The 22,763-nt window shown below is 47.6% G+C and overlaps 2 protein-coding genes across 2 annotated transcripts in view; both read right to left on the reverse strand.

The window, feature by feature from the left end:
* Positions 1-10: 10 nt before the first annotated feature.
* LOC121576067 (transmembrane protease serine 9) lies at positions 11-12,715 on the reverse strand. Its single transcript, XM_041889361.2, has 13 exons — positions 12,564-12,715; positions 12,367-12,468; positions 3,196-3,379; positions 3,033-3,108; positions 2,731-2,920; positions 2,401-2,540; positions 2,104-2,257; positions 1,995-2,033; positions 1,581-1,800; positions 1,142-1,299; positions 874-972; positions 528-664; positions 11-220 (listed from the first exon to the last, which is right to left on the reverse strand). The coding sequence occupies exons 1-13, from the start codon at positions 12,622-12,624 to the stop codon at positions 56-58; spliced, it is 1,725 nt and encodes a 574-aa protein (XP_041745295.1). The 5' UTR covers positions 12,625-12,715; the 3' UTR covers positions 11-55.
* A 207-nt stretch (positions 12,716-12,922) lies between these two features.
* LOC121574692 (protein O-mannosyl-transferase TMTC1-like) overlaps positions 12,923-22,763 on the reverse strand; it is a 120,989-nt gene continuing 111,148 nt past the window's right edge. The window contains exons 18-19 of the mRNA XM_045212350.1: positions 14,213-14,290; positions 12,923-14,067 (exon numbers count right to left, since the gene is read on the reverse strand). Of these exons, the coding sequence (XP_045068285.1) occupies positions 13,945-14,067; positions 14,213-14,290 (201 nt within the window). The 3' untranslated portion in view covers positions 12,923-13,944. The remainder of the gene's footprint in view (positions 14,068-14,212; positions 14,291-22,763) is intronic.

The following is a 22,763-nucleotide window of genomic DNA, read 5'->3' on the forward strand; positions in this document are numbered from 1 at the left end:
GAACACTGGATCCTAAAAGTCATTGTTTATTCTGTTATAATGTGAAAACATAAAGTCAGATGTCGTTGGTTATGTTTGTGATCCAGGAATGATAAGCTGATAGTCGGGAGAAGACTGCTGGTGTGCTGAGGTCACAGCTCGGGCTGCCCCATGTGACCACCCCAAAGAGGAAGAAGACCCCCTTTATTTTCTGGCAGAGGAGTGGAGCACCAGAGTCCCCCTATAGATAGGGAAGAAATAAGAAAATACTAGATGACATTTAAAAGAATGATAACTTACACTAAATGTTAAACACAGAAAAACAATGTAACTATACAACAATGTTGTGAACGTTTCCGTGCACTAGTCCAGTCGGGTAATCAACATCACAACTTAGAATCATTCCTCATTCTTGGGCATTTTTATGAAGACCACTCATTCACATCAGTACTGTTAGTTCAAAACCATTTTACAACCATTCATTGATCCAAAACATAACCCATGTCTTCATGAGTACACTATAGAGTTAACCATCCCACTATACTTACCATGCAGGAGACAGAGCCGGCTGGGTCTGTACACAGCTGAGTGTCTGTGATGAGGTCCTCTCCCCAGCTCTCTCTACAAGCGGTCCTGTTGACCAGCCCCAGCCTGGCCTGGTGCAGGGTGGCTCTGCTAACCTTAGCTATGGGGAGAGAGCACATGATAAGCAAGTGATAAGATTATATATTTATAATAGAGAAGGATGTTGCCCATTTATGATACTGTAAGAGCAAGACCGATGAAACACTATGGATCCAGGAGGAGTCCCTCCAGTTCCTCAGGGATAAACCGGCCACCAACATCACATGAGAACTTATGGTCATGAATGTAGAGTTATGTTGCTGTACATACGTGCCGAGTTGCTGGATCCCCAGCCTGTTGTCACACAGGACCAGCTGTCATCCAGCTTCACATCCTCATGTGGGAGGCAAACTGGAGACACTGTGTCATCTAGGGACACATCAGAGAAGACCACCAGAATAAGCATCCTAGATATGTCACATGCTTTAATTGGCCTTCGAGCCAAGTTAACAATCCTGTAAAGCCAGATAAACCATTCAAGCAATACAATCAGATCAGTGAGGTAAAGTATCCCATACTGGAAGAATTAGAGTGTTACCGAATCGAGCTGGAACACTGAGCTTGATAAGTGTGAGGTCAGAGGTCGGAGGGAATGTTCCGTCATGGGGGTGGCTGAACACCTCTTCCACCAGGATGGTCTGGGCAGACATGAACCTCAGGTCGTGACCTCCCAGCATCACTGTGTCAACTGTAGGTCTGAAAGACAGGAGAGAATAGACGGGCACTGATTGTGTGAAATAGGACTGGTGAACAAGAACTACAGTAGCTGACCTACCCTCACTGACATTCCAAGGGCTGTTTTAGAGAGCAATACTAAGTGTGTGATGAAAGAATGTGAAGGTGGGTGATTGAGTCCACTGAATGAGTGAAGCGTCAAGACAGAGAGATATAGAAAGTAATACTAGAAGAAAATGAACAATCATGTAGCGGTTAGATGATAGTGTGTGTCCTGTGTCGGTACTTGGTGACTGACTCACTTGCAGTGGCAGTGTTGCGGTGCCAGGACCCAGTGGTGGTGGATCAGGGTCCCGCTGCAATAATGTCTCCCTTTGGACTGCAGACTGACCTGCCAGGGCCAGGAGTTGGCGCACGCCTCTGTCACACTCCCCAACCGCACCTCACCCTCCAAGGTCACATACACCCCTGCTGGGCGGGAGTCCAGCCGGCAGGTCAATACCTCACTCTGACCACAACTCTCTGGGAGACAGGAAGAGAGGGAGGGTACAAGAGGGTTAGTGGTCAAACTAAATATGATCCTCTGTTTTGATAATGCCATGTTTTGATCAACACAATAAAAAAAGTGTGTGCTGGCAGTAAGATGAAAATTAATCATACATTCATCTTTTCCCCCTAAAAGTTTATTTCAGGTAGCTAAATAATTTTCTACCTACCTTTAGCTACAGTACCACCATCAGACATAGCCTTTTCACCTGTTAAAAAGAAAAGATCATTACAAATATGAAGTATTTCTCTAGGGTTGGGCTCCAAGTATATACTTACCTTTAATGAATTCATTTATCCAGTCTAGGTAGACCTGTACTTTAGTATAGACTCCAGGCCTTTGGGCTCTACCACAGCCCACTCCCCAGCTAACCACTCCAGCCAACTCATACCTGGACCCTGTGTAGCAGGACAGAGGTCCACCTGAGTCACCCTGCAGGAACAACCACATCACAAGACAAAGATAACAGATGGGAAAATACTTAGAATAGAACACACACTGACTTTTAATATGAAAGTAGAATACAATGAGAGGTATGAATACATGAAAGCATTGTCAGTGTTTGAGGTCACTACCTGGCAGGCGTCTACACCTCCTTCAGGGTCTCCAGCACAGAACATGGTGGGCTGAACTACACCATGGTAGAACTTGTTACAGTCCTCTAGGGATAGGCAGGTCACATTCACCTCCTGGAGTCTGTTGGCACGAGGCCCATCTGAGAGAGTAGAAGAGTAGGAGGGGGGAGAAAGGTCACGAGGGGAAAACATGTAACAGGACCATCCTCACTGTGGATGATCAATTATGATTTAATGTCAGTTATGACCCCAGAAGACCCCGCCTGATCTTTCTTATAGAGATGAAAAAGGCAACTAAACTTCAAAAAGAAATGTAGGAAATCTACTGACCCTCTCTGGTGGTACCCCAGCCGGTCACTGTGCATTGTTTTTTGGGTTCGATTGGCCTCATCCATATCTCTATTGGTCTCACACACTGGTTGAATATCAGCGGGGTCTTTAGCTTCACCAGGGCAATGTCATGCATCTTTGTAATGCGGTTGTAATCCTTGTGGGTGACTATTTTAGAGACTCCAACCAACTGAAAACAAAAGTAAACGTGTGCCTTAACAGTTGAAATGTCAATGCAGAATAGTAACAGAAAAAAATCTGTTTAATGACTTGAATGTAGTCCGTCCGTGTGTGTATCCCACCTGTTGACATTCTTCATTAGGATTCTCAAGGTCATGTTTTCCCGCCATCACAGTCCAGAAATCCAATTTGTTATACCTGTAAAACACCATCCATAATTACTTTGATTTCTCTAGCTATACATCTACTCGATTTATTGTTACTTGAACTTCCAGAACTACTCACTGTTTGAAGCAGTGTGTGGCAGTGAGGACCCACTGAGGGGCGATGATGGCACCACCACAGGCTGGCATGGTGGTAAAGCGTAGGGATACCTGCCATGGCCACGAGTGGGCCCAGGCCTCCACACCACCAATGATCCTCACCTCCATCTCCTGCTCTGTCGTGAATGACCGAACCCCTGCCAGATCTGCAACAAAGCCCCCAGAGGTTACAGGTTTCTTTATGGGTGTGCAGGGACAGGTTACTCACTACATCAGGAAATGTGTGGAGGCCTTAGTTTTAAGTAGCTTAGTATAGCAGTGCAGTGCTGATCACCGACAACGATGAGACAGCCTATAGGGAGGAGGTCAGAGACCTGGCCGTGTGGTGCCAGGACAACAACCTCTCCCTCAACGTGACCAAGACAAAGGAGATGATTGTGGACTACAGGAAAAAAAAAAGAGGACTGAGCACGCCCCCATTCTCATCGACGGGGCTGTAGTGGAACAGGTTGAGAGCTTCAAGTCCCTTGGTGTCCACATCACCAACGAACTATCATGGTCCAAACACATCAAGACAGTCGTGAAGAGGGCACGACAAAGCCTATTCCCCCTCAGGAGACTGAAAAGATTTGGCATGGGTCCTCAGATCCTCAAAAAAATTCTACAGCTGCACCATCGAGAGCATCCTGACTGGTTGCATCACCGCCTGGTATGGCAACTACTTGGCCTCCGACCGCAAGGCACTACAGAGGGTAGTGCGTACGGCCCAGTACATCACTGGGGCCAAGCTTCCTGCCATCCAGGACCTCTATACCAGGCGGTGTCAGAGGAAGGCCCTCAAAATTGTCAAAGACTCCAGCCACCCTAGTCATAGACTGTTCTCTCTGCTACCGCACGGCAAGCGGTACCGGAGTGCCAAGTCTAGGTCCAAAAGACTTCTCAACAGCTTCTACCCCCAAGCCATAAGACTCCTGAACAGCTAATCATGGCTACCCGGACTATTTGCACTGCCCCCCCACCCCATCCTTTTTACGCTGCTAATACTCTGTTAATTATTTATGCATAGTCACTTTAACTCTACCCACATGTACATATTACCTCAACTAGCCGGTGCCCCCGCACATTGACTCTGCAACGATATATAGCCTCCTTACTGTTATTTTATTTTACTTCTGCTCTTTTTTTTCCTCAACACTTTTTTTTGTTGTTGTTTTATTTTTACTTTTTTTGTTAAAAATAAATGCACTGTTGGTTAAGGGCTGTAAGTAAGCATTTCACTGTAATGTCTGCACCTGTTGTATTCGGCGCATGTGACCAATAAAATTTGATTTGATGTCTGGTCTTGCCAGTAGGGCTGATGCTACCAGTGTTTGTGTATATCATTGTGTGCATTACATATAGCCAGAATAGATTCCGACCCTACGCTTGCTTATAGCTGCACTGGGGTCGGACAAACTTCCAATTTAGATTAAGACGCCGGCGGGAGAAAATGCACCTCAATCCAGGGATAAGAAATGCATTGTACTCCGAATTCTCAGAAGCCACAGCAGCCATTTTGGAATGGCAGTGTCAGCCAATCAGCACCTTTGTTGTTCAACGGGACGTGCCATTTCATAATGGCTACTACTAGCTAGCATGAGGATGAAAACGGCAGTTCACAACAAAAAAACTAGCAGTCGTTCAATCTTCTCTGTGTAACACTTGGGATAATGGGACAATTCAGAGTACAACACATTTGTCATCCCTGGATTGAGGTACTCCCCCGGAGAAATATATCTCGTGCCTGCTCCGCGGTGTCTTAATCTAAACAGGAAGCCTGTCCGACCCGAGTGCAGCTGTAAGCAAGGGTCGGAATCTATTCTGGCTACATTACATACTGCTTCACTATCTGATCAGCTTCTACAGGTCAAAGTAAGAAACATTGTACTGAGCAACATGAGTCACTTTTTTAAAATGTATTTTTTGGAGATTGATGGAAGCTACAATCTATGTAATTGTTTTCATTTCCACTCCCTGATTTTTTTTCTTTTTAAAATATATATTTTCCTTTATTATTTTCCCCTAACCCTACCACCCTTCCCCTAATTGGAGTAAACTAATGGACAACACTTCCATCTTATACATACAGTGCCTTGCAAAAGTATTCATCCCCCTTGGTGTTGTTCCTATTTTGTTGCATTACAACCTGTAATTTAAATGGATTTTTATTTGGATTTCATGTAATGGACACACAATATAGTCCAAATTGGTGAAGTGAAAACAATAACTTGTTAAAAAAAAAAATCTTTACAAAAAATAACGGAAAAGTGCACTTTTATTTTACCTTTATTTAACTAGGCAAGTCAGTTAAGAACAAATTCTTATTTACAATGACGGCCTACACCGGCCAAACGACGCTGGGCCAATTGTGCGCCGCCCTATGGGACTCCCAATCACGGCCGGTTGTGATACAGCCTGGAATCGAACCAGGGGGTCTGTAGTGACGCCTCAAGCACTGAGATGTAGTGCCTTAAACCACTACGCCACTCGGGAGCCCTTTTGTATTTCTATTCTCCCTCTTTGCTATGAAGCCCCTTAAGATCTACCAATTACCTTCAAAAATCACATAATTAGTTAAATAAAGTCCACCTGTGTGCAATCTAAGTGTCACATGATATCAGTAATATATATATATATATACACACACACATATACACACACACACCTGTTCTGAAATGCCGCAGAGTCTACAACACCACTAAGCAAGCGGCACCATGAAGACCAAGGAGCTCTCCAAACAGGTCAGGGACAAAGTTGTGGAGAAGTACAGATCATGGGTGGGTTATAAAAAAAGATCTGAAACTTTGAACATTCCACGGAGCTCCATTAAATCCATTATTTAAAAAATAGAAAATATGGCACCACAACAAACCTGCCAAGAGAGGGCCGCCCACCAAAACTCACGGACCAGGCAAGGAGGGCATTAATCAGAGGCAACAAAGAGACCAAAGATAAACCTGAAGGAGCTGCAAAGCTCCACAGCGGAGATTGGAGTATCTGTCCATAGGACCACTTTAAGCCGTACACTCCACAGAGCTGGTCTTTAGGGAAGAGTGGCCAGAAAAAAGCCATTGCTTGAAGAAAAAAAATAAGCAAAACACGTTTGGTGTTTGCCAAAAGGCATGTGGGAGACTCCCCAAACATATGGAAGAAGGTACTCTGGTCAGATAAGACTAAAATTTAGCTTTTTGGCCAGCAAGGAAAACGTTATGTCTGGCGCAAACCCAACACCTCTCATGTTTTTACATCAGCAGGGACTGGGAAACTGGTCAGAATTGAAGGAATGATAGATGGCGCTAAATACAGGGAAATTCTTGAGGGAAACCGGTTTCAGTCTTCCAGTGATTTGAGACTGGGATGGAGGTTCACCTTCCAGCAGGACAACGACCCTAAACATACTGCTAAAGCAACACTCGAGTGGTTTAAGGGAAAACATTTAAATGTCTTGGAATGGCCTAGTCAAAGCCCAGACCTCAATCCAATTGAGAATCTGTGGTATGACTTAAAGATTGCTGTACACCAGCGCAATCCATCCAACTTGAAGGAGCTGGAGCAGTTTTGCCTTGAAGAATGGGCAAAACTCCCAGTGGCTAGATGTGCCAAGCTTATAGAGACCCCGAGAGACTTGCAGCTGTAATTGCTGCAAAAGGTTGCTCTACAAAGTATTGACATGTTTTTTTGTCTTATTTCATGTTTGTTTCACAATAAAAAATATTTTGCATCTTCAAAGTGGTAGGCATGTTGTGTAAATCAAATGATACAAACCCCCCCAAAAATCAATTTTAATCCAGGTTGTAAGGCAACAAAATAGGAAAAATGCCAAGGGGGTGAATACTTTCAGAAGTGACTGTACATTTTATGGACACAATGTATTTTACAATAGTTACCTTTTGTTTGTTTTTAATCCCATCCTTCAGCTAACCTTAACCTCTCCCATCTATCGCTGAAGACCACCCAGTTGAGTTATATTTGCCATATATTTTTAACTGTGCGGTTCAAAAAAGTTCTGAACCTATATACATTTTACGGACAGAGTATACTTTACATTAGTTATCTTGTTGTTTTTAGTCCCACCCTTCAGCTCCACTCAACCCCTCCCATCTATCTCTAACACCATCCAGTTTTGATTTCTATTTGCAATAATTTTTCAACTGTGTTGTGATGTTTCACAAAAGTTCTGAACCTTTCTATTCTCAGTTTCTACAGATTGTAAACTAAATACCTTTTTTTGCTAAAAGCATTATAGTATTGATCGATTGACCCAGCAGTGCTATTTGCAGAGTAAGCTCCAGGTAAATGTTGCAATTCTTCAGCCATTCCTGAACCTGCGACCAAAAACAAGCTACATACAGTGAGGGAAAAAAGTATTTGATCCCCTGCTGATTTTGTATGTTTGCCCACTGACAAAGACATGATCAGTCTATAATTTTAATGGTAGGTTTATTTGAACAGTGAGAGACAGAATAACAACAACAAAAAATCCAGAAAATCGCATGTCAAAAATGTTATAAATTAATTTGCATTTTAAATGAGGGAAATAAGTATTTGACCCCTCTGCAAAACATGACTTAGTACTCCCGAGTGGCGCAGTGGTCTAAGGCACTGCATCGCAGTGCTAGCTGTGCCACTAGAGATCCTGGTTCGAATCCAGGCTCTGTCGTAGCCGGCCGCGACCGGGAGACCCATGGGGCGGCGCACAATTGGCCCAGCGTCGTCCAGGGTAGGGGAGGGAATGGCCGGCAGGGGATGTAGCTCAGTTGGTAGAGCATGGCGTTTGCAATGCCAGGGTTGTGGGTTCGATTCCCACAGGGGGAAAAATATATAATGTATGCACTAACTGTAAGTCGCTCTGGATAAGAGCGTCTGCTAAATGACTAAAATGTAATGTAAATGTACTTGGTGGCAAAACCCTGGTTGGCAATCACAGAGGTCAGACGTTTCTTGTATTTGGCCACCAGGTTTGCACACATCTCAGGAGGGATTTTGTCCCACTGCTCTTTGCAGATCTTCTCCAAGTCATTAAGGTTTCGAGGCTGACGTTTGGCAACTCAAACCTTCAGCTCCCTCCACAGATTTTCTATGGGATTAAGGTCTGGAGACTGGCTAGGCCACTCCAGGACCTTAATGTGCTTCTTCTTGAGCCACTCCTTTGTTGCCTTGGCCATGTGTTTTGGGTCATTGTTATGCTGGAATACCAATCCACGACCCATTTTCAATGCCCTGGCTGAGGGAAGGAGGTTCTCACCCAAGATTTGACGGTACATGGCCCCGTCCATCGTCCCTTTGATGCAGTGAAGTTGTCCTGTCCCCTAAGCAGAAAAACACCCCCAAAGCATAATGTTTCCACCTCCATGTTTGACAGTGGGGATGGTGTTCTTGGGGGTCATAGGCAGCATTCCTCCCCCTCCAAACACGGCGAGTTGAGTTGATGCCAAAGAGCTCAATTTTGGTCTCATCTGACCACAACACTTTCACCCAGTTCTCCTCTGAATCATTCAGATGTTCATTGGCAAACTTCAGACGGCCCTGTATATGTGCTTTCTTGAGCAGGGGGACCTTGCGGGCGCTGCAGGATTTCAGTCCTTCACGGTGTAGTGTGTTACCAATTGTTTTCTTGGTGACTATGGTCCCAGCTGCCTTGAGATCATTGACAAGATCCGCCCGTGTAGTTCTGTGCTGATTCCTCACCATTCTCATGATCATTGCAACTCCACGAGGTGAGATCTTGCATGGAGCCCCAGGCTGAGGGAGATTGACAGTTATTTTGTGTTTCTTCCATTTGCGAATAATCGCACCAACTGTTGTCACCTTCTCACCAAGCTGCTTGGCAATGGTCTTGTAGCCCATTCCAGCCTTGTGTAGGTCTACAATCTTGTCCCTGACATCCTTGGAGAGCTCTTTGGTCTTGGCCATGGTGGAGAGTTTGGAATCTGATTGATTGATTGCTTCTGGCTCCCAGGTGTCTTTTATACAGGTAACAAACTGAGATTAGGAGCACTCCCTTTAAGAGTGTGCTCCTAATCTCAGCTCGTTACCTGTATAAAAGACACCTGGGAGCCAGAAATCTTTCTGATTGAGAGGGGGTCATATACTTATTTCCCTCATTAAAATGCAAATAAATTTATAACATTTTTGACATGCTTTTTTCTGGATTATTTTGTTGTTATTCTGTCTCTCACTGTTCAAATAAACCTACCATTAAAATTATAGACTGATCATTTCATTTTACATTTTACATTTTAGTCATTTAGCAGACGCTCTTATCCAGAGCGACTTACAGGAGCAATTAGGGTTAAGTGCCTTGCTCAAGGGCATTTCTTTGTCAGTGGGCAAACGTACAAAATCAGCAGGGGATCAAATACTTTTTTCCCCTCATAGTAAAACTTGTTTTACTCAGACAGTTTAATACTTTCTGAGAAGTAGCCATTATTTACTATTTTACACCTAGGGTTACTATACATAACTTTAACCCATTGTATAAGAGATTCTCCAAAATTGAAATATTCCAGCCATTTATATATAAATTCCAGTCCTACTTTATCAAAAACCTTTTCAAAGTCAGCTATGAATTCTAGGCCTGTTCTATTGTTTCCAGTACTTGTCTTATATTATCTCCAATGTATAGTCCATGTAAAAAACCTGTCTGATTAGGATGAATAATATCTGACAATACCTTTTTAATTATATGTGCTATGCATTTTGCATCACAACACTGAAGTAAGTGTGAGGGGCCTCCAAATTTTTTTTAATGGACCTTTATATTTACCACTTGGGTCCTGTTTCAGTAATAATGAAATCAGACCTTCTTGTTGAGTATGATAATCTACCATTTTTAATAGGAGTGGCTAAAACATGCTAATAAGTGTCCTCTGAGTACATCAAAAAAGGTTTGGTATACCTCAACTGGTATGCCATCCTGCCCTGGAGTTTTCCCGGACTAAAAGGCTTTAATTGCATCAAGAAGTTCCTCCTCTGTAATTTGGCCTTCACATGGGTCTTTCTGTACAGCTATTCATTTTACATTATTATAGAAAGAAATCCATACATCTAACTTCGGTTAGTGGAGATGGAGGAGACTGAAACGAAAACATATGCATAAAGTACTTTACTTCCTCTTTCAAAATATAATTTGATGAATCGTTGGTGACTTGTCATTTGTAACAAGTTTTAGTAAATAATGTTTGGTAGCATTTCTATGTTGAAGATCACAAAATAATTTGGTGCATTTTCCCCCATATTCCATCCAGTTCGCTTCATTAAAAAATATATATTACACTCTAACTTATTATGTGCCTCTATGTTACAGTTTTTATTGCCATCTATCTGTACTGTTAGTCCTATTTACTTTGTTAATACGAACTCTTTTGACCTAAATTGCATTTGTTTTCGAGAAGAGTACTGAATTGCGTGGCCTCTAAAAGGCACATTTAAATGTATCCCATACAATAAGGGGATCTGCTGTACCTATGTTATGTCGGAAAAAGTTAGTTAAATTATTCTGTCCTAGTTAAAAACATGTTATCATCCAATAGGCCTTGATTACATTTCCAATATCCTCGCCCACGTGGAAATTCTGTAAGAGTAATGTATATGCCAATTATTTGATGGTCCGACCGCATTCTGTCCCATTACATTTAGGGCCCTACGTCATTTAGCAGACGCTCTTATCCAGAGCGATTTACAAATAGGTGCATTCACCTTATAGCCAGTGGGATAACCACTTTACAATGTTTTTTTTTTTGGGGGGTGGGGGGGGTAGAAGGATTACTTTATCCTATCCCAGGTATTCCTTAAAGAGGTGGGGTTTCAAATGTCTCCGGAAGGTAGTGAGTGACTCCGCTGTCCTGGCGTCGTGAGGGAGCTTGTTCCACCATTGGGGTGCCAGAGCAGCGAACAGTTTTGACTGGGCTGAGCGGGAACTATGCTTCCGCAGAGGTAGGGGAGCCAGCAGGCCAGAGGTGGATGAACGCGGTGCCCTCGTTTGGGTGTAGGGACTGATCAGAGCCTGAAGGTACGGAGGTGCCGTTCCCCTCACAGCTCCGTAGGCAAGCACCATGGTCTTGTAGCAGATGCGAGCTTCAACTGGAAGCCAGTGGAGTGTGCGGAGGAGCGGGGTGACATGAGAGAACTTGGGAAGGTTGAACACCAGACGGGCTGCGGCATTCTGGATGAGTTGTAGGGGTTTAATGGCACAGGCAGGGAGCAACACTTGTCCCCTATCAACACTTTATATTTTGGTGCCAGCGGTAATGACATAAGAAAGTAGTCAAGCCGACTCGCTTGATTGAGCCTCCGACATGTATATCTCACTAGCTCAGGATATTTAAGCCTCCATATATCCACTAGTTCCAATATAGCGATGATATTCGTGATTTCCTTAAGTGCATGAGGGTGATAGTTTGTAGTGGGATTTATTTTACGGTCCATTGAGGTATTTAAAACCGTATTATAATCTCCCACCATAATAGAGTATTGTATTTCTTGATCAATTATATATATATCACATTAGCGTGGATCATCATTATTTCGACCATATAGATTAGTCAGCCAAATCCGTTTATGGTCCAATAATATTTTTAAAATAATCCATCTAATTTGCGGATCTGTTTGGACAATTTGCACATTCGGATCAAAATTGTTAATTAATCTCATCACCCCTTTTGAGTTTCTTTGCCCATGGGCGTAGTATATTACCCCCCAGTCCCTTTTCCACACAACTTCATCTAAAATTGTTGAATGAGTTTCCTTTAAACAATAGATCTGCTAAGCCATTACAATTATAACTGGCTATACGTGTTTCACCATTTACCATAATGAGATACAAGTTTCAATTCTATTTATCATAGTGCCATAATCATTGAGTGTCCATATAGCTGTACCATGATATTTGCATTGCCAATAAGTAAACCTCCAATTGTTCTCCACTATTCCACCCGCTAAAACCTCGCCCCCACCCCATGTTGGGTTGTCATTCCAGTGACAGGCAGACCACCCCTGTTCCACTGGATCCTAGGGCCTTTAGAGATTGGGACCCATACTTTAAAAAGAGCACAATGCCACCCACAGAACAGAAGCAGATCAACCGCCAAAAAGTATTTCCAACGCCCTCACCTCGATTGATTTATGATTCACTGTTAAACGTTTTCTTCCATACCATCAAATTGAAATCCACTGGTGAGGGTTGCATTTTCCTCTTCTGTTCCGTTCAATGCACCGTTTCCAAGATTATGTACAATTTCAGTCTGTTTTTGTACATCTAAAGAGAATGGTCAAAATCACAAAATCTTCAATATTTACTCAATCAAGTCACTTGGAACAAAACTAAAATGAAAATCAATGTGTTGCCCTTACCGTGCTGGATTCCAAGCCCCAACAGAGACAGATACACAATTAGAAAAAAAAACATTTTCATCCAAAGTGCATTGAAAAGTTGATTGGGTTAAGCCTGATGCCCCAATCGGAATAAAAGTGACACAGGGGTAAATGCCACAAAGACACCTGACAATGTGCCTTTCTACTTTCAAGCGCTCATCAGCTCTCACACACTACACCTGCCACTATCAACACCTAATTAGATTCCTTAACATGTCATGTACCCACTAGGCCAGATGAGGGCAGTATAGACCCATTTCATATGACTTTCTCTCATTCACAATAATAGGGCAACTTCTATTACTCAGACACCTCACAGCACTCAGAGCCGACACCAGTTAATAAAACATATTTATTTTTATGGTGCAAATCAATCTCAGTCATTGTACTAGTCAGTTCATCTTTATCCCATTGTACATTCCACATAAAATATTCATTCACAATCATCATAGCAACAGCAACAAATAATACACAGCATCAGAAATGTTGAGTGGATCAGAGGGTCAGTTAGGCCTTAGGAGGAGTCTGCAGACACTAGCTTACTTGTACTTGTAGAAGGCTACATAGACCAGACGTTGCTTGCTTCTCAGAGGCTCTGCCATAGCTTGAGGTTATGGAGCACACTGATACCTTGTTGTCTTATTACAGGGCTTATGTATCCCAGACAAGCTCAGGCTAAGGGGTTCCAGGGGCCACAATAGAGTGGAGGCAAGCCCAAACCTAAGCATGGATACACAGTGACTTCAGCAAACTATCCTTCATGTTGGCAAAATGTCATTTGTCTCCCAGCTAGAATTATATTGTTGGAGCTTTTAATGTGAACATGACACCCAATACATTTCAACATCTCAACATGGGTTTAGCTCATAAGCAGAGGAGAGTAGGGTAGTGATCACAGATTTAGTGCCTAAAACAGGATTTAACATGAAATTAAATATGAAAACAAATAAAACAAAACATTTTAAAAAGCAGATCAGTTTGTTTTAAGCTTTTTCAGGCTGGGCGATGTGTGGAGCTCGTGGTACTGTCTTAAAGAGGTCCAGAGAGCTGATCCAGTCCGCTCCAGTTTGAAGTGCTGCTGACTGAATCTCCATCTCCACTCCTTAGGGTCCTCTCTCCATCTGCTTCCCCAGAATGTTACTCCCATCACAGGCTTAACCAGCCTCATGCTCCTCTGGAAGCTCCATCACCCACAGTCTGCTTCCATACCCTGCAACCCTGTCGTGTTCACCATAATCTCACATCATCAACCAGGTAGGTTGACTTTAAAACCAGGTCTTTTTTTAATCCTACTGTTGGGGCATCCAGGGTCCTTGGTCCCCAACTCATGCCCAGGATAGTGCTGTGTCTCTGGGTTAGTCTAGGGCCCGGTCAGCCTCCTCTCCAGCCGCTCCAGTTTGGCCAGGTTCTCCTTCAGCAGCTTGGAGCCAGGGGTTAGGATCAGGGCCCTCTGGTAGTACTGCCTGGCTGCTGCATAGTCTCCCTGCAGTGGATCAAAATACAGACATTTATCAGCTCTCATCCTTTTCCATAATGCTTGATATGCAATTCCGGTATAATCAAAGACTTGATGGCTTGTGAATGGCTTTTGACTTGTGTAAACTAACTCTACTGTGTAGTCATAGTACCTTGATATGTTGAATTCCTCCCATGTTCATCCAAGCCTGCGATTGGTCAGGTTTTAGTTCCACTGCCAGCTTGTAGCTCTGTAATGAAGAACACACATACATTCATATAAAGTAGTTACAACCAATGATCACTAGATGGCAGTAGGGTTGTTACGCTCCGACTATAAAGTGAATATGTTTTCAGTCTGGGTATGTCCATCTAAAGAGAATGGTCAAAATTACTCAATCAAGTCACTGGCAACAAAACTAGAATGAAAATGTGTTGCCCTTACTGTGCTGGATTCCAAGCACCGACAGATACACAATTAGAAAAACAAACATTTTCATCCAAAGTGCATTAAAAGTTGATTGGGTTAAGACTGATGCCCCAATCGGAATAAAAGTGACACAGGGGTAAATGCCACAAAGATTACTGAAACTTTAAATCAACTTTAATCAACTCAACATGTTTTATGTCTTTGAATACCAAACACCCTGAAACCATAGAGCATGCTATCAAAATACAGCAAGCAGACAATGGATCCGCTTCAACATTGTCAACCACCACACCCGAAGCCCGCATTATCTCAATTGGCCTTTTGTGCCTTTTCTTAGAAGGGGAACAACACCCAAACAAGAGCTGGAGCCCTGGCGCCCAGCCAAGCCCTGCTGAGAGAGCCAGAACTCTAGAGTTTATCTCAGAAGGAAACCCTGAGAATAAACTGTTCAAAAGTGCAGGCCTTTGTTGACTTCGTGAACTCTGAAGAAAGAGGGAGAGATGGAGGGAGAGAAAGGGAGTGAGAGAGTGGAAAGGGAGAGAGAGGGAGAGGGAGGGAGTGGAAAAACAGAGAGACTTGCTCTGTAAGTAAAGAGAGAGAGAGAGAGAGAGAGAGAGATATCACGAGTGAGTGGAAAGAGAGACCTGCTGTATAAGCAGAAAGATTTGGGCACAAGAGGAAAAAATGAAAGAAAGACAGAGGGAAGAGAAATAAGTTTATCTTAGGCCACACACTCTCTCTTGTGAGAAGTGTGGTTGGGGGAAAATGGGCTTATTTGTTGATGCAGATAGCGGAGGAGATATGGTGTTAATTTGGTGACAGTATCAGCGTATTTTTCCGGGGGGGGGAAGATCAAGGCAGCGAAAGGCCTGGAACGCTGTTTGATGTGATTTTATTTGCAGACTTTGTATCTCTTCTCTCTCTCAAGTGTGTCTGCTTGAACAGGAGAAAAAATAATCTGGCGCTTTTGAAACCCCTGTAGATATTACACTTCATGCAGGAGATGCAAATCTTGTTGTTTTTAGAGAATATGCCTAAAATTAAGTGATGTTCATTATTCATAGTTGCTTTTGGGGAGGTTGGAATATACGAGTCAATTAGTGGTCTCGTTTTGTAAGAGGTACAGTTTGAGGTCATAGGAGCTTCTAAAGTTACTCACCAAGGAGAAAGGAGAAAAGAAAAGAGAAGGGAAAGGGAGAGAGAGGTCTGATGGTGAGGAGGGAGAGAGAGGTCTGATGGTGAGGAGGGAGAGAGAGGTCTGATGGTGAGGAGGGAGAGAGAGATCTGATGGTGAGGAGGGAGAGAGAGGTCTGATGGTGAGGAGGGAGAGAGAGAGGTCTGATGGTGAGGAGGGAGAGAGAGGTATGATGGTGAGGAGGGAGAGAGAGGTATGATGGTGAGGAGGGAAAGAGAGGGGTCTGATGGTGAGGAGGGAGAGGAGGGAGAGAGAGAGGTATGATGGTGAGGAGGGAGAGAGAGGGGTATGATTGTGAGGAGGGAGAGAGAGGTCTAATGGTGAGGAGGGAGAGAGAGGTCTGATGGTGAGGAGGGAGAGAGGGGTCTGATGGTGAGGAAGGAGAGAGAGGGGTCTGATGGTGAGGAGGGAGAGAGAGGAGTCTGATGGTGAGGAAGGAGAGAGAGGGGTCTGATGGTGAGGAGGGAGAGAGAGGGGTATGACGGTGAGGAGGGAGAGAGAGGGGTATGACGGTGAGGAGGGAGAGAGAGGGGTCTGATGGTGAGGAGGGAGAGAGAGGGGTATGACGGTGAGGAGGGAGAGAGAGGGGTATGACGGTGAGGAGGGAGAGAGAGGGGTCTGATGGTGAGGAGGGAGAGAGAGGTCTGATGGTGAGGAGGGAGAGAGAGGTCTGATGGTGAGGAGGGAGAGAGAGGTCTGATGGTGAGGAGGGAGAGAGAGGTCTGATGTTAAGGAGGGCGAGAGAAAGGTCTGATGGTGAGGAGGGAGAGAGAGGGCCTGATGGTGAGGAGGGAGAGAGAGGTCTGATGGTGAGGAGGGAAAGAGAGGTCTGATGGTGAGGAGGGAGAGAGAGGGCCTGATGGTGAGGAGGGAGAGAGAGGTCTGATGGTGAGGAGGGAAAGAGAGGTCTGATGGTGAGGAGGGAGAGAGAGATCTGATGGTGAGGAGGGAGAGAGAGGTATGATGGTGAGGAGGGAAAGAGAGGGGTCTGATGGTGAGGAGGGAGAGGAGGGAGAGAGAGAGGTATGATGGTGAGGAGGGAGAGAGAGGGGTATGATTGTGAGGAGGGAGAGAGAGGTCTAATGGTGAGGAGGGAGAGAGAGGTCTGATGGTGAGGAGGGAGAGAGGGGTCTGATGGTGAGGAAGGAGAGAGAGGGGTCTGATGGTGAGGAGGGAGAGAGAGGAGTCTGATGGTGAGGAAGGAGAGAGAGGGGTCTGATGGTGAGGAGGGAGAGAGAGGGGTATGACGGTGAGGAGGGAGAGAGAGGGGTATGACGGTGAGGAGGGAGAGAGAGGGGTCTGATGGTGAGGAGGGAGAGAGAGGGCCTGATGGTGAGGAGGGAGAGAGAGGTCTGATGGTGAGGAGGGAAAGAGAGGTCTGATGGTGAGGAGGGAGAGAGAGATCTGATGGTGAGGAGGGAGAGAGAGGTCTGATGGTGAGGAGGGAGAGAGGTCTGATGGTGAGGAGGGAGAGAGAGGTATGATGGTGAGGAGGGAGAGAGAGGTATGATGGTGAGGAGGGAAAGAGAGGGGTCTGATGGTGAGGAGGGAGAGGAGGGAGAGAGAGAGGTATGATGGTGAGGAGGGAGAGAGAGGGGTATGATTGTGAGGAGGGAGAGAGAGGTCTAATGGTGAGGAGGGAGAGAGAGGCCTGATGGTGAGGAGGGAGAGAGGGGTCTGATGGTGAGGAAGGAGAGAGAGGGGTCTGATGGTGAGGAAGGAGAGAGAGGGGTCTGATGGTGAGGAGGGAGAGAGAGGGGTATGACGGTGAGGAGGGAGAGAGAGGGGTATGACGGTGAGGAGGGAGAGAGAGGGGTCTGATGGTGAGGAGGGAGAGAGAGGGGTATGACGGTGAGGAGGGAGAGAGAGGGGTCTGATGGTGAGGAGGGAGAGAGAGGTCTGATGGTGAGGAGGGAGAGAGAGGTCGGATGGTGAGGAGGGAGAGAGAGAGGTCTGATGGTGAGTAGGGAGAGAGAGGGGTATGATGGTGAGGAGGGAGAGGAGGAAGAGAGAGGTATGATGGTGAGGAGTGAGAGAGAGGGGTATGATTGTGAGGAGGGAGAGAGAGGTCTAATGGTGAGGAGGGAGAGAGAGGTCTGATGGTGAGGAGGGAGAGAGGGGTCTGATGGTGAGGAGGGAGAGAGAGGAGTCTGATGGTGAGGAAGGAGAGAGAGGGGTCTGATGGTGAGGAGGGAGAGAGAGGAGTCTGATGGTGAGGAAGGAGAGAGAGGGGTCTGATGGTGAGGAGGGAGAGAGAGGGGTATGACGGTGAGGAGGGAGAGAGAAGGGTATGACGGTGAGGAGGGAGAGAGAGGGGTCTGATGGTGAGGAGGGAGAGAGAGGTCTGATGGTGAGGAGGGAGAGAGAGGTCGGATGGTGAGGAGGGAGAGAGAGAGGTCTGATGGTGAGTAGGGAGAGAGAGGGGTCTGATGGTGAGGAGGGAGAGAGAGTTGTCTGATGGTGAGGAGGGAGAGAGAGGTCTGATGGTGAGGAGGAAGAGAGAGGGTTCTGATGGTGAGAAGGGAGAGAGAGGTCTGATGGTGAGGACGGAGAGAGAGGTCTGATGGTGAGGAGGGAGGAGAGGTCTGATGGTGAGGAGGGAGAGAGAGGTCTGATGGTGAGGAGGGAGAGAGAGGGGTCTGATGGTGAGGAGGGAGAGAGAGGGGTCTGATGGTGAGGAGGGAGAGAGAGGTCTGATGGTGAGGAGGGAGAGAGAGGGGTCTGATGGTGAGGAGGGAGAGAGAGGGGTCTGATGGTGAGGAGGAAGAGAGAGGGGTCTGATGGTGAGGAGGGAGAGAGAGGTCTGATGGTGAGGAGGGAGAGAGAGGTCTGATGTAAGGAGGGAGAGAGAGGTCTGATGGTAAGGAGGGAGAGAGAGAGGTCTGATGGTGAGGAGGGAGAGAGAGGGGTCTGATGGTGAGGAGCGAGAGAGAGGTCTGATGGTGAGGAGGGAGAGAGAGGTATGATGGTGAGGAGGGAGAGAGAGGTCTGATGGTGAGGAGGGAGAGAGAGGTCTGATGGTGAGGAGGGAGAGAGAGGTCTGATGGTGAGGAGGGAGAGAAGGGTCTGATGGTGAGGAGGGAGAGAGAGGGGTCTGATGGTGAGGAGCGAGAGAGAGGTCTGATGGTGAGGAGGGAGAGAGAGGTATGATGGTGAGGAGGGAGAGAGAGGTCTGATGGTGAGGAGGGAGAGAGAGGTCTGATGGTGAGGAGGGAGAGAGAGGTCTGATGGTGAGGAGGGAGAGAAGGGTCTGATGGTGAGGAGGGAGAGAGAGGGGTAGGATGGTGAAGAGGGAGAGAGAGGTATGATGGTGATGAGGGAAAGAGAGGGGTCTGATGGTGAGGAGGGAGAGAGAGGGGTCTGATGGTGAGGAGGGAGAGAGGGGTCTGATGGTGAGGAGGGAGAGAGGGGTCTGATGGTGAGGAGGGAGAGAGAGGGGTCTGATGGTGAGGAGGGAGAGAGAGGGGTATGATGGTGAGGAGGGAGAGAGAGGGTTCTGATGGTGAGGAGGGAGAGAGAGGTATGATGGTGAGGAGGGAGAGAGGTCGGATGGTGAGGAGGAGAGAGAGAGAGGTCTGATGGTGAGTAGGGAGAGAGAGGGGTATGATGGTGAGGAGGGAGAGAGAGGGTTCTGATGGTGAGGAGGGAGAGAGAGGGTTCTGATGGTGAGGAGGGAGAGAGAGGAGTCTGATGGTGAGGAAGGAGAGAGAGGGGTCTGATGGTGAGGAGGGAGAAAGAGGGGTATGACGGTGAGGAGGGAGAGAGAGGGGACTGACGGTGAGGAGGGAGAGAGGGGACTGACGGTGAGGAGGGAGAGAGAGGTCTGATGGTGAGGAGAGAGAGAGGTCTGATGGTGAGGAGGGAGAGAGAGGTCTGATGGTGAGGAGGGAGAGAGAGGGGTCTGATGGTGAGGAGGTAGAGGAGGGAGAGAGAGAGGTATGATGGTGAGGAGGGAGAGAGAGGGGTATGATTGTGAGGAGGGAGAGAGAGGTCTAATGGTGAAGAGGGAGAGAGAGGTCTGATGGTGAGGAGGGAGAGAGAGGTCGGATGGTGAGGAGGGAGAGAGAGAGGTCTGATGGTGAGGAGGGAGAGAGAGGTCTGATGGTGAGGAGGGAGAGAGAGGTCTGATGGTGAGGAGGGAGAGAAGGGTCTGATGGTGAGGAGGGAGAGAGAGGGGTCTGATGGTGAGGAGCGAGAGAGAGGTCTGATGGTGAGGAGGGAGAGAGAGGTCTGATGGTGAGGAGGGAGAGAGAGGTCGGATGGTGAGGAGGGAGAGAGAGAGGTCTGATGGTGAGTAGGGAGAGAGAGGGGTCTGATGGTGAGGAGGGAGAGAGAGTTGTCTGATGGTGAGGAGGGAGAGAGAGGTCTGATGGTGAGGAGGAAGAGAGAGGGGTCTGATGGTGAGGAGGGAGAGGAGGGAGAGAGGTCTGATGGTGAGGACGGAGAGAGAGGTCTGATCGTGAGGAGGGAGGAGAGGTCTGATGGTGAGGAGGGAGAGAGAGGTCTGATGGTGAGGAGGGAGAGAGAGGTCTGATGGTGAGGAGGGAGAGAGAGGGGTCTGATGGTGAGGAGGGATAGAGAGGGGTCTGATGGTGAGGAGGGAGAGAGAGGGGTCTGATGGTAAGGAGGAAGAGAGAGGGGTCTGATGGTGAGGAGGGAGAGAGAGGGGTCTGATGGTGAGGAGGGAGAGAGAGGTCTGATGTAAGGAGGGAGAGAGAGGTCTGATGGTAAGGAGGGAGAGAGAGAGGTCTGATGGTAAGGAGGGAGAGAGAGAGGTCTGATGGTGAGGAGGGAGAGAGAGGGGTCTGATGGTGAGGAGCGAGAGAGAGGTCTGATGGTGAGGAGGGAGAGAGAGGTATGATGGTGAGGAGGGAGAGAGAGGTCTGATGGTGAGGAGGGAGAGAGAGGTCTGATGGTGAGGAGGGAGAGAGAGGTCTGATGGTGAGGAGGGAGAGAAGGGTCTGATGGTGAGGAGGGAGAGAGAGGGGTCTGATGGTGAGGAGCGAGAGAGAGGTCTGATGGTGAGGAGGGAGAGAGAGGTATGATGGTGAGGAGGGAGAGATAGGTCTGATGGTGAGGAGGGAGAGAGAGGGGTCTGATGGTGAGGAGGGAGAGAGAGGTCTGATGGTGAGGAGGGAGAGAAGGGTCTGATGGTGAGGAGGGAGAGAGAGGGGTAGGATGGTGAGGAGGGAGAGAGAGGTATGATGGTGATGAGGGAAAGAGAGGGGTCTGATGGTGAGGAGGGAGAGGAGGGAGAGAGAGGGGTATGATGGTGAGGAGGGAGAGAGGGGTCTGATGGTGAGGAGGGAGAGAGGGGTCTGATGGTGAGGAGGGAGAGAGAGGGGTCTGATGGTGAGGAGGGAGAGAGAGGGGTATGATGGTGAGGAGGGAGAGAGAGGGTTCTGATGGTGAGGAGGGAGAGAGAGGAGTCTGATGGTGAGGAAGGAGAGACAGGGGTCTGATGGTGAGGAGGGAGAAAGAGGGGTATGACTGTGAGTAGGGAGAGAGAGGAGTCTGATGGTGAGGAAGGAGAGAGAGGTGTCTGATGGTGAGGAGGGAGAAAGAGGGGTATGACGGTGAGGAGGGAGAGAGAGGGGTCTGACGGTGAGGAGGGAGAGAGAGGTCTGATGGTGAGGAGAGAGAGAGAGGTCTGATGGTGAGGAGGGAGAGAGAGGTCTGATGGTGAGGAGGTAGAGAGAGGGGTCTGATGGTGAGGAGGTAGAGGAGGGAGAGAGAGAGGTATGATGGGGAGGAGGAAGAGAGAGGGGTATGATTGTGAGGAGGGAGAGAGAGGTCTAATGGTGAGGACGGAGAGAGAGGTCTGATGGTGAGGAGGGAGAGAGAGGTCTGATGGTGAGGAGGGAGGGAGAGGTCTGATGGTGAGGAGGGAGAGAGAGGTCTGATGGTGAGGAGGGAGAGAGAGGGGTCTGATGGTGTGGAGGTAGAGAGAGGGGTATGATGGTGAGGAGGGAGAGAGGTCTGATGGTGAGGAGGCAGAGAGAGGGTTCTGATGGTGAGGAGGGAGAGAGAGGGGTCTGATGGTGAGGAGGGAGAGAGAGGTATGATGGTGAGGAGGGAGAGAGAGGTATGATGGTGAGGAGGGAGAGAGAGGTATGATGTTGAGGAGGGAGAGAGAGGTCTGATGGTGAGGAGGTAGAGAGAGAGTTCTGATGGTGAGGAGGGAGAGAGGGGTATGATGGTGAGGAGGGAGAGAGAGGTCTGATGGTGAGGAGGGAGAGAGAGGTCTGATGGTGAGGAGGGAGAGAGAGGGGTCTGATGGTGAGGAGGGAGAGAGAGGGGTCTGATGGTGAGGAGGGAGAGAGAGGAGTCTGATGGTGAGGAAGGAGAGAGAGGGGTCTGATGGTGAGGAGGGGGAGGGAGGGGTCTGATGGTGAGGAGGGAGAAAGAGGGGTATGACGGTGAGGAGGGAGAGAGAGGGGTATGACAGTGAGGAGGGAGAGAGAGGGGTCTGACGGTGAGGAGGGAGAGAGAGGGGTCTGATGGTGAGGAGGGAGAGAGAGGGGTCTGATGGTGAGGAGGGAGAGAGAGGGGTCTGATGGTGAGGACGGAGAGAGAGGTCTGATGGTGAGGAGGGAGAGAGAGAGGTCGGATGGTGAGGAGGGAGAGAGAAAGATGTCTGATGGTGAGGAGGGAGAGAGATGTCTGATGGTGAGGAGTGAGAGAGATGTCTGTTGGTGAGGAGGGAGAGAGAGGGGTATGATGTGAGGAGGTAGAGAGAGGGGTCTGATGGTGAGGAGGGAGAGAGAGGGGTCTGATGGTGAGGAGGGAGAGAGAGGGGTATGATGGTGAGGAGGGAGAGAGAGGGGTATGACGGTGAGGAGGGAGAGAGAGGGGTATGACGGTGAGGAGGGAGAGAGAGGGGTATGACGGTGAGGAGGGAGAGAGAGGGGTCTGATGGTGAGGAGGGAGAGAGGGGTCTGATGGTGAAGAGGGAGAGAGAGGGGTATGATGGTGAGGAGGGAGAGAGAGGGGTCTGATGGTGAGGAGGGAGAGAGAGATGTCAGATGGTGAGGAGGGAGAGAGAGGTATGATGGTGAGGAGGGAGAGAGTTCTGATGGTGAGGAGGCAGAGAGAGGGG

This window comes from Coregonus clupeaformis, unplaced genomic scaffold (genome assembly GCF_020615455.1).
Source record: "Coregonus clupeaformis isolate EN_2021a unplaced genomic scaffold, ASM2061545v1 scaf0009, whole genome shotgun sequence".
Classification (NCBI taxonomy): Eukaryota; Metazoa; Chordata; class Actinopteri; order Salmoniformes; family Salmonidae; genus Coregonus; species Coregonus clupeaformis.

What these genes read in the sequence shown, in the direction of transcription:
- LOC121576067 (XM_041889361.2), bottom strand. Translation starts at nt 12,624, where the DNA reads ATGAAAATGTTTTTTTTTCTAATTGTGTATCTGTCTCTGTTGGGGCTT. An exon ending in GGGGCTTGGAATCCAGCACG is followed by an intron (nt 12,469 to 12,563) that starts GTAAGGGCAACA and finishes CATTCTCTTTAG; the next exon opens with ATGTACAAAAACAGACTGAA. An exon ending in GGGATCCAGCAACTCGGCAC is followed by an intron (nt 665 to 873) that starts GTATGTACAGCA and finishes CTCTCCCCATAG; the next exon opens with CTAAGGTTAGCAGAGCCACC.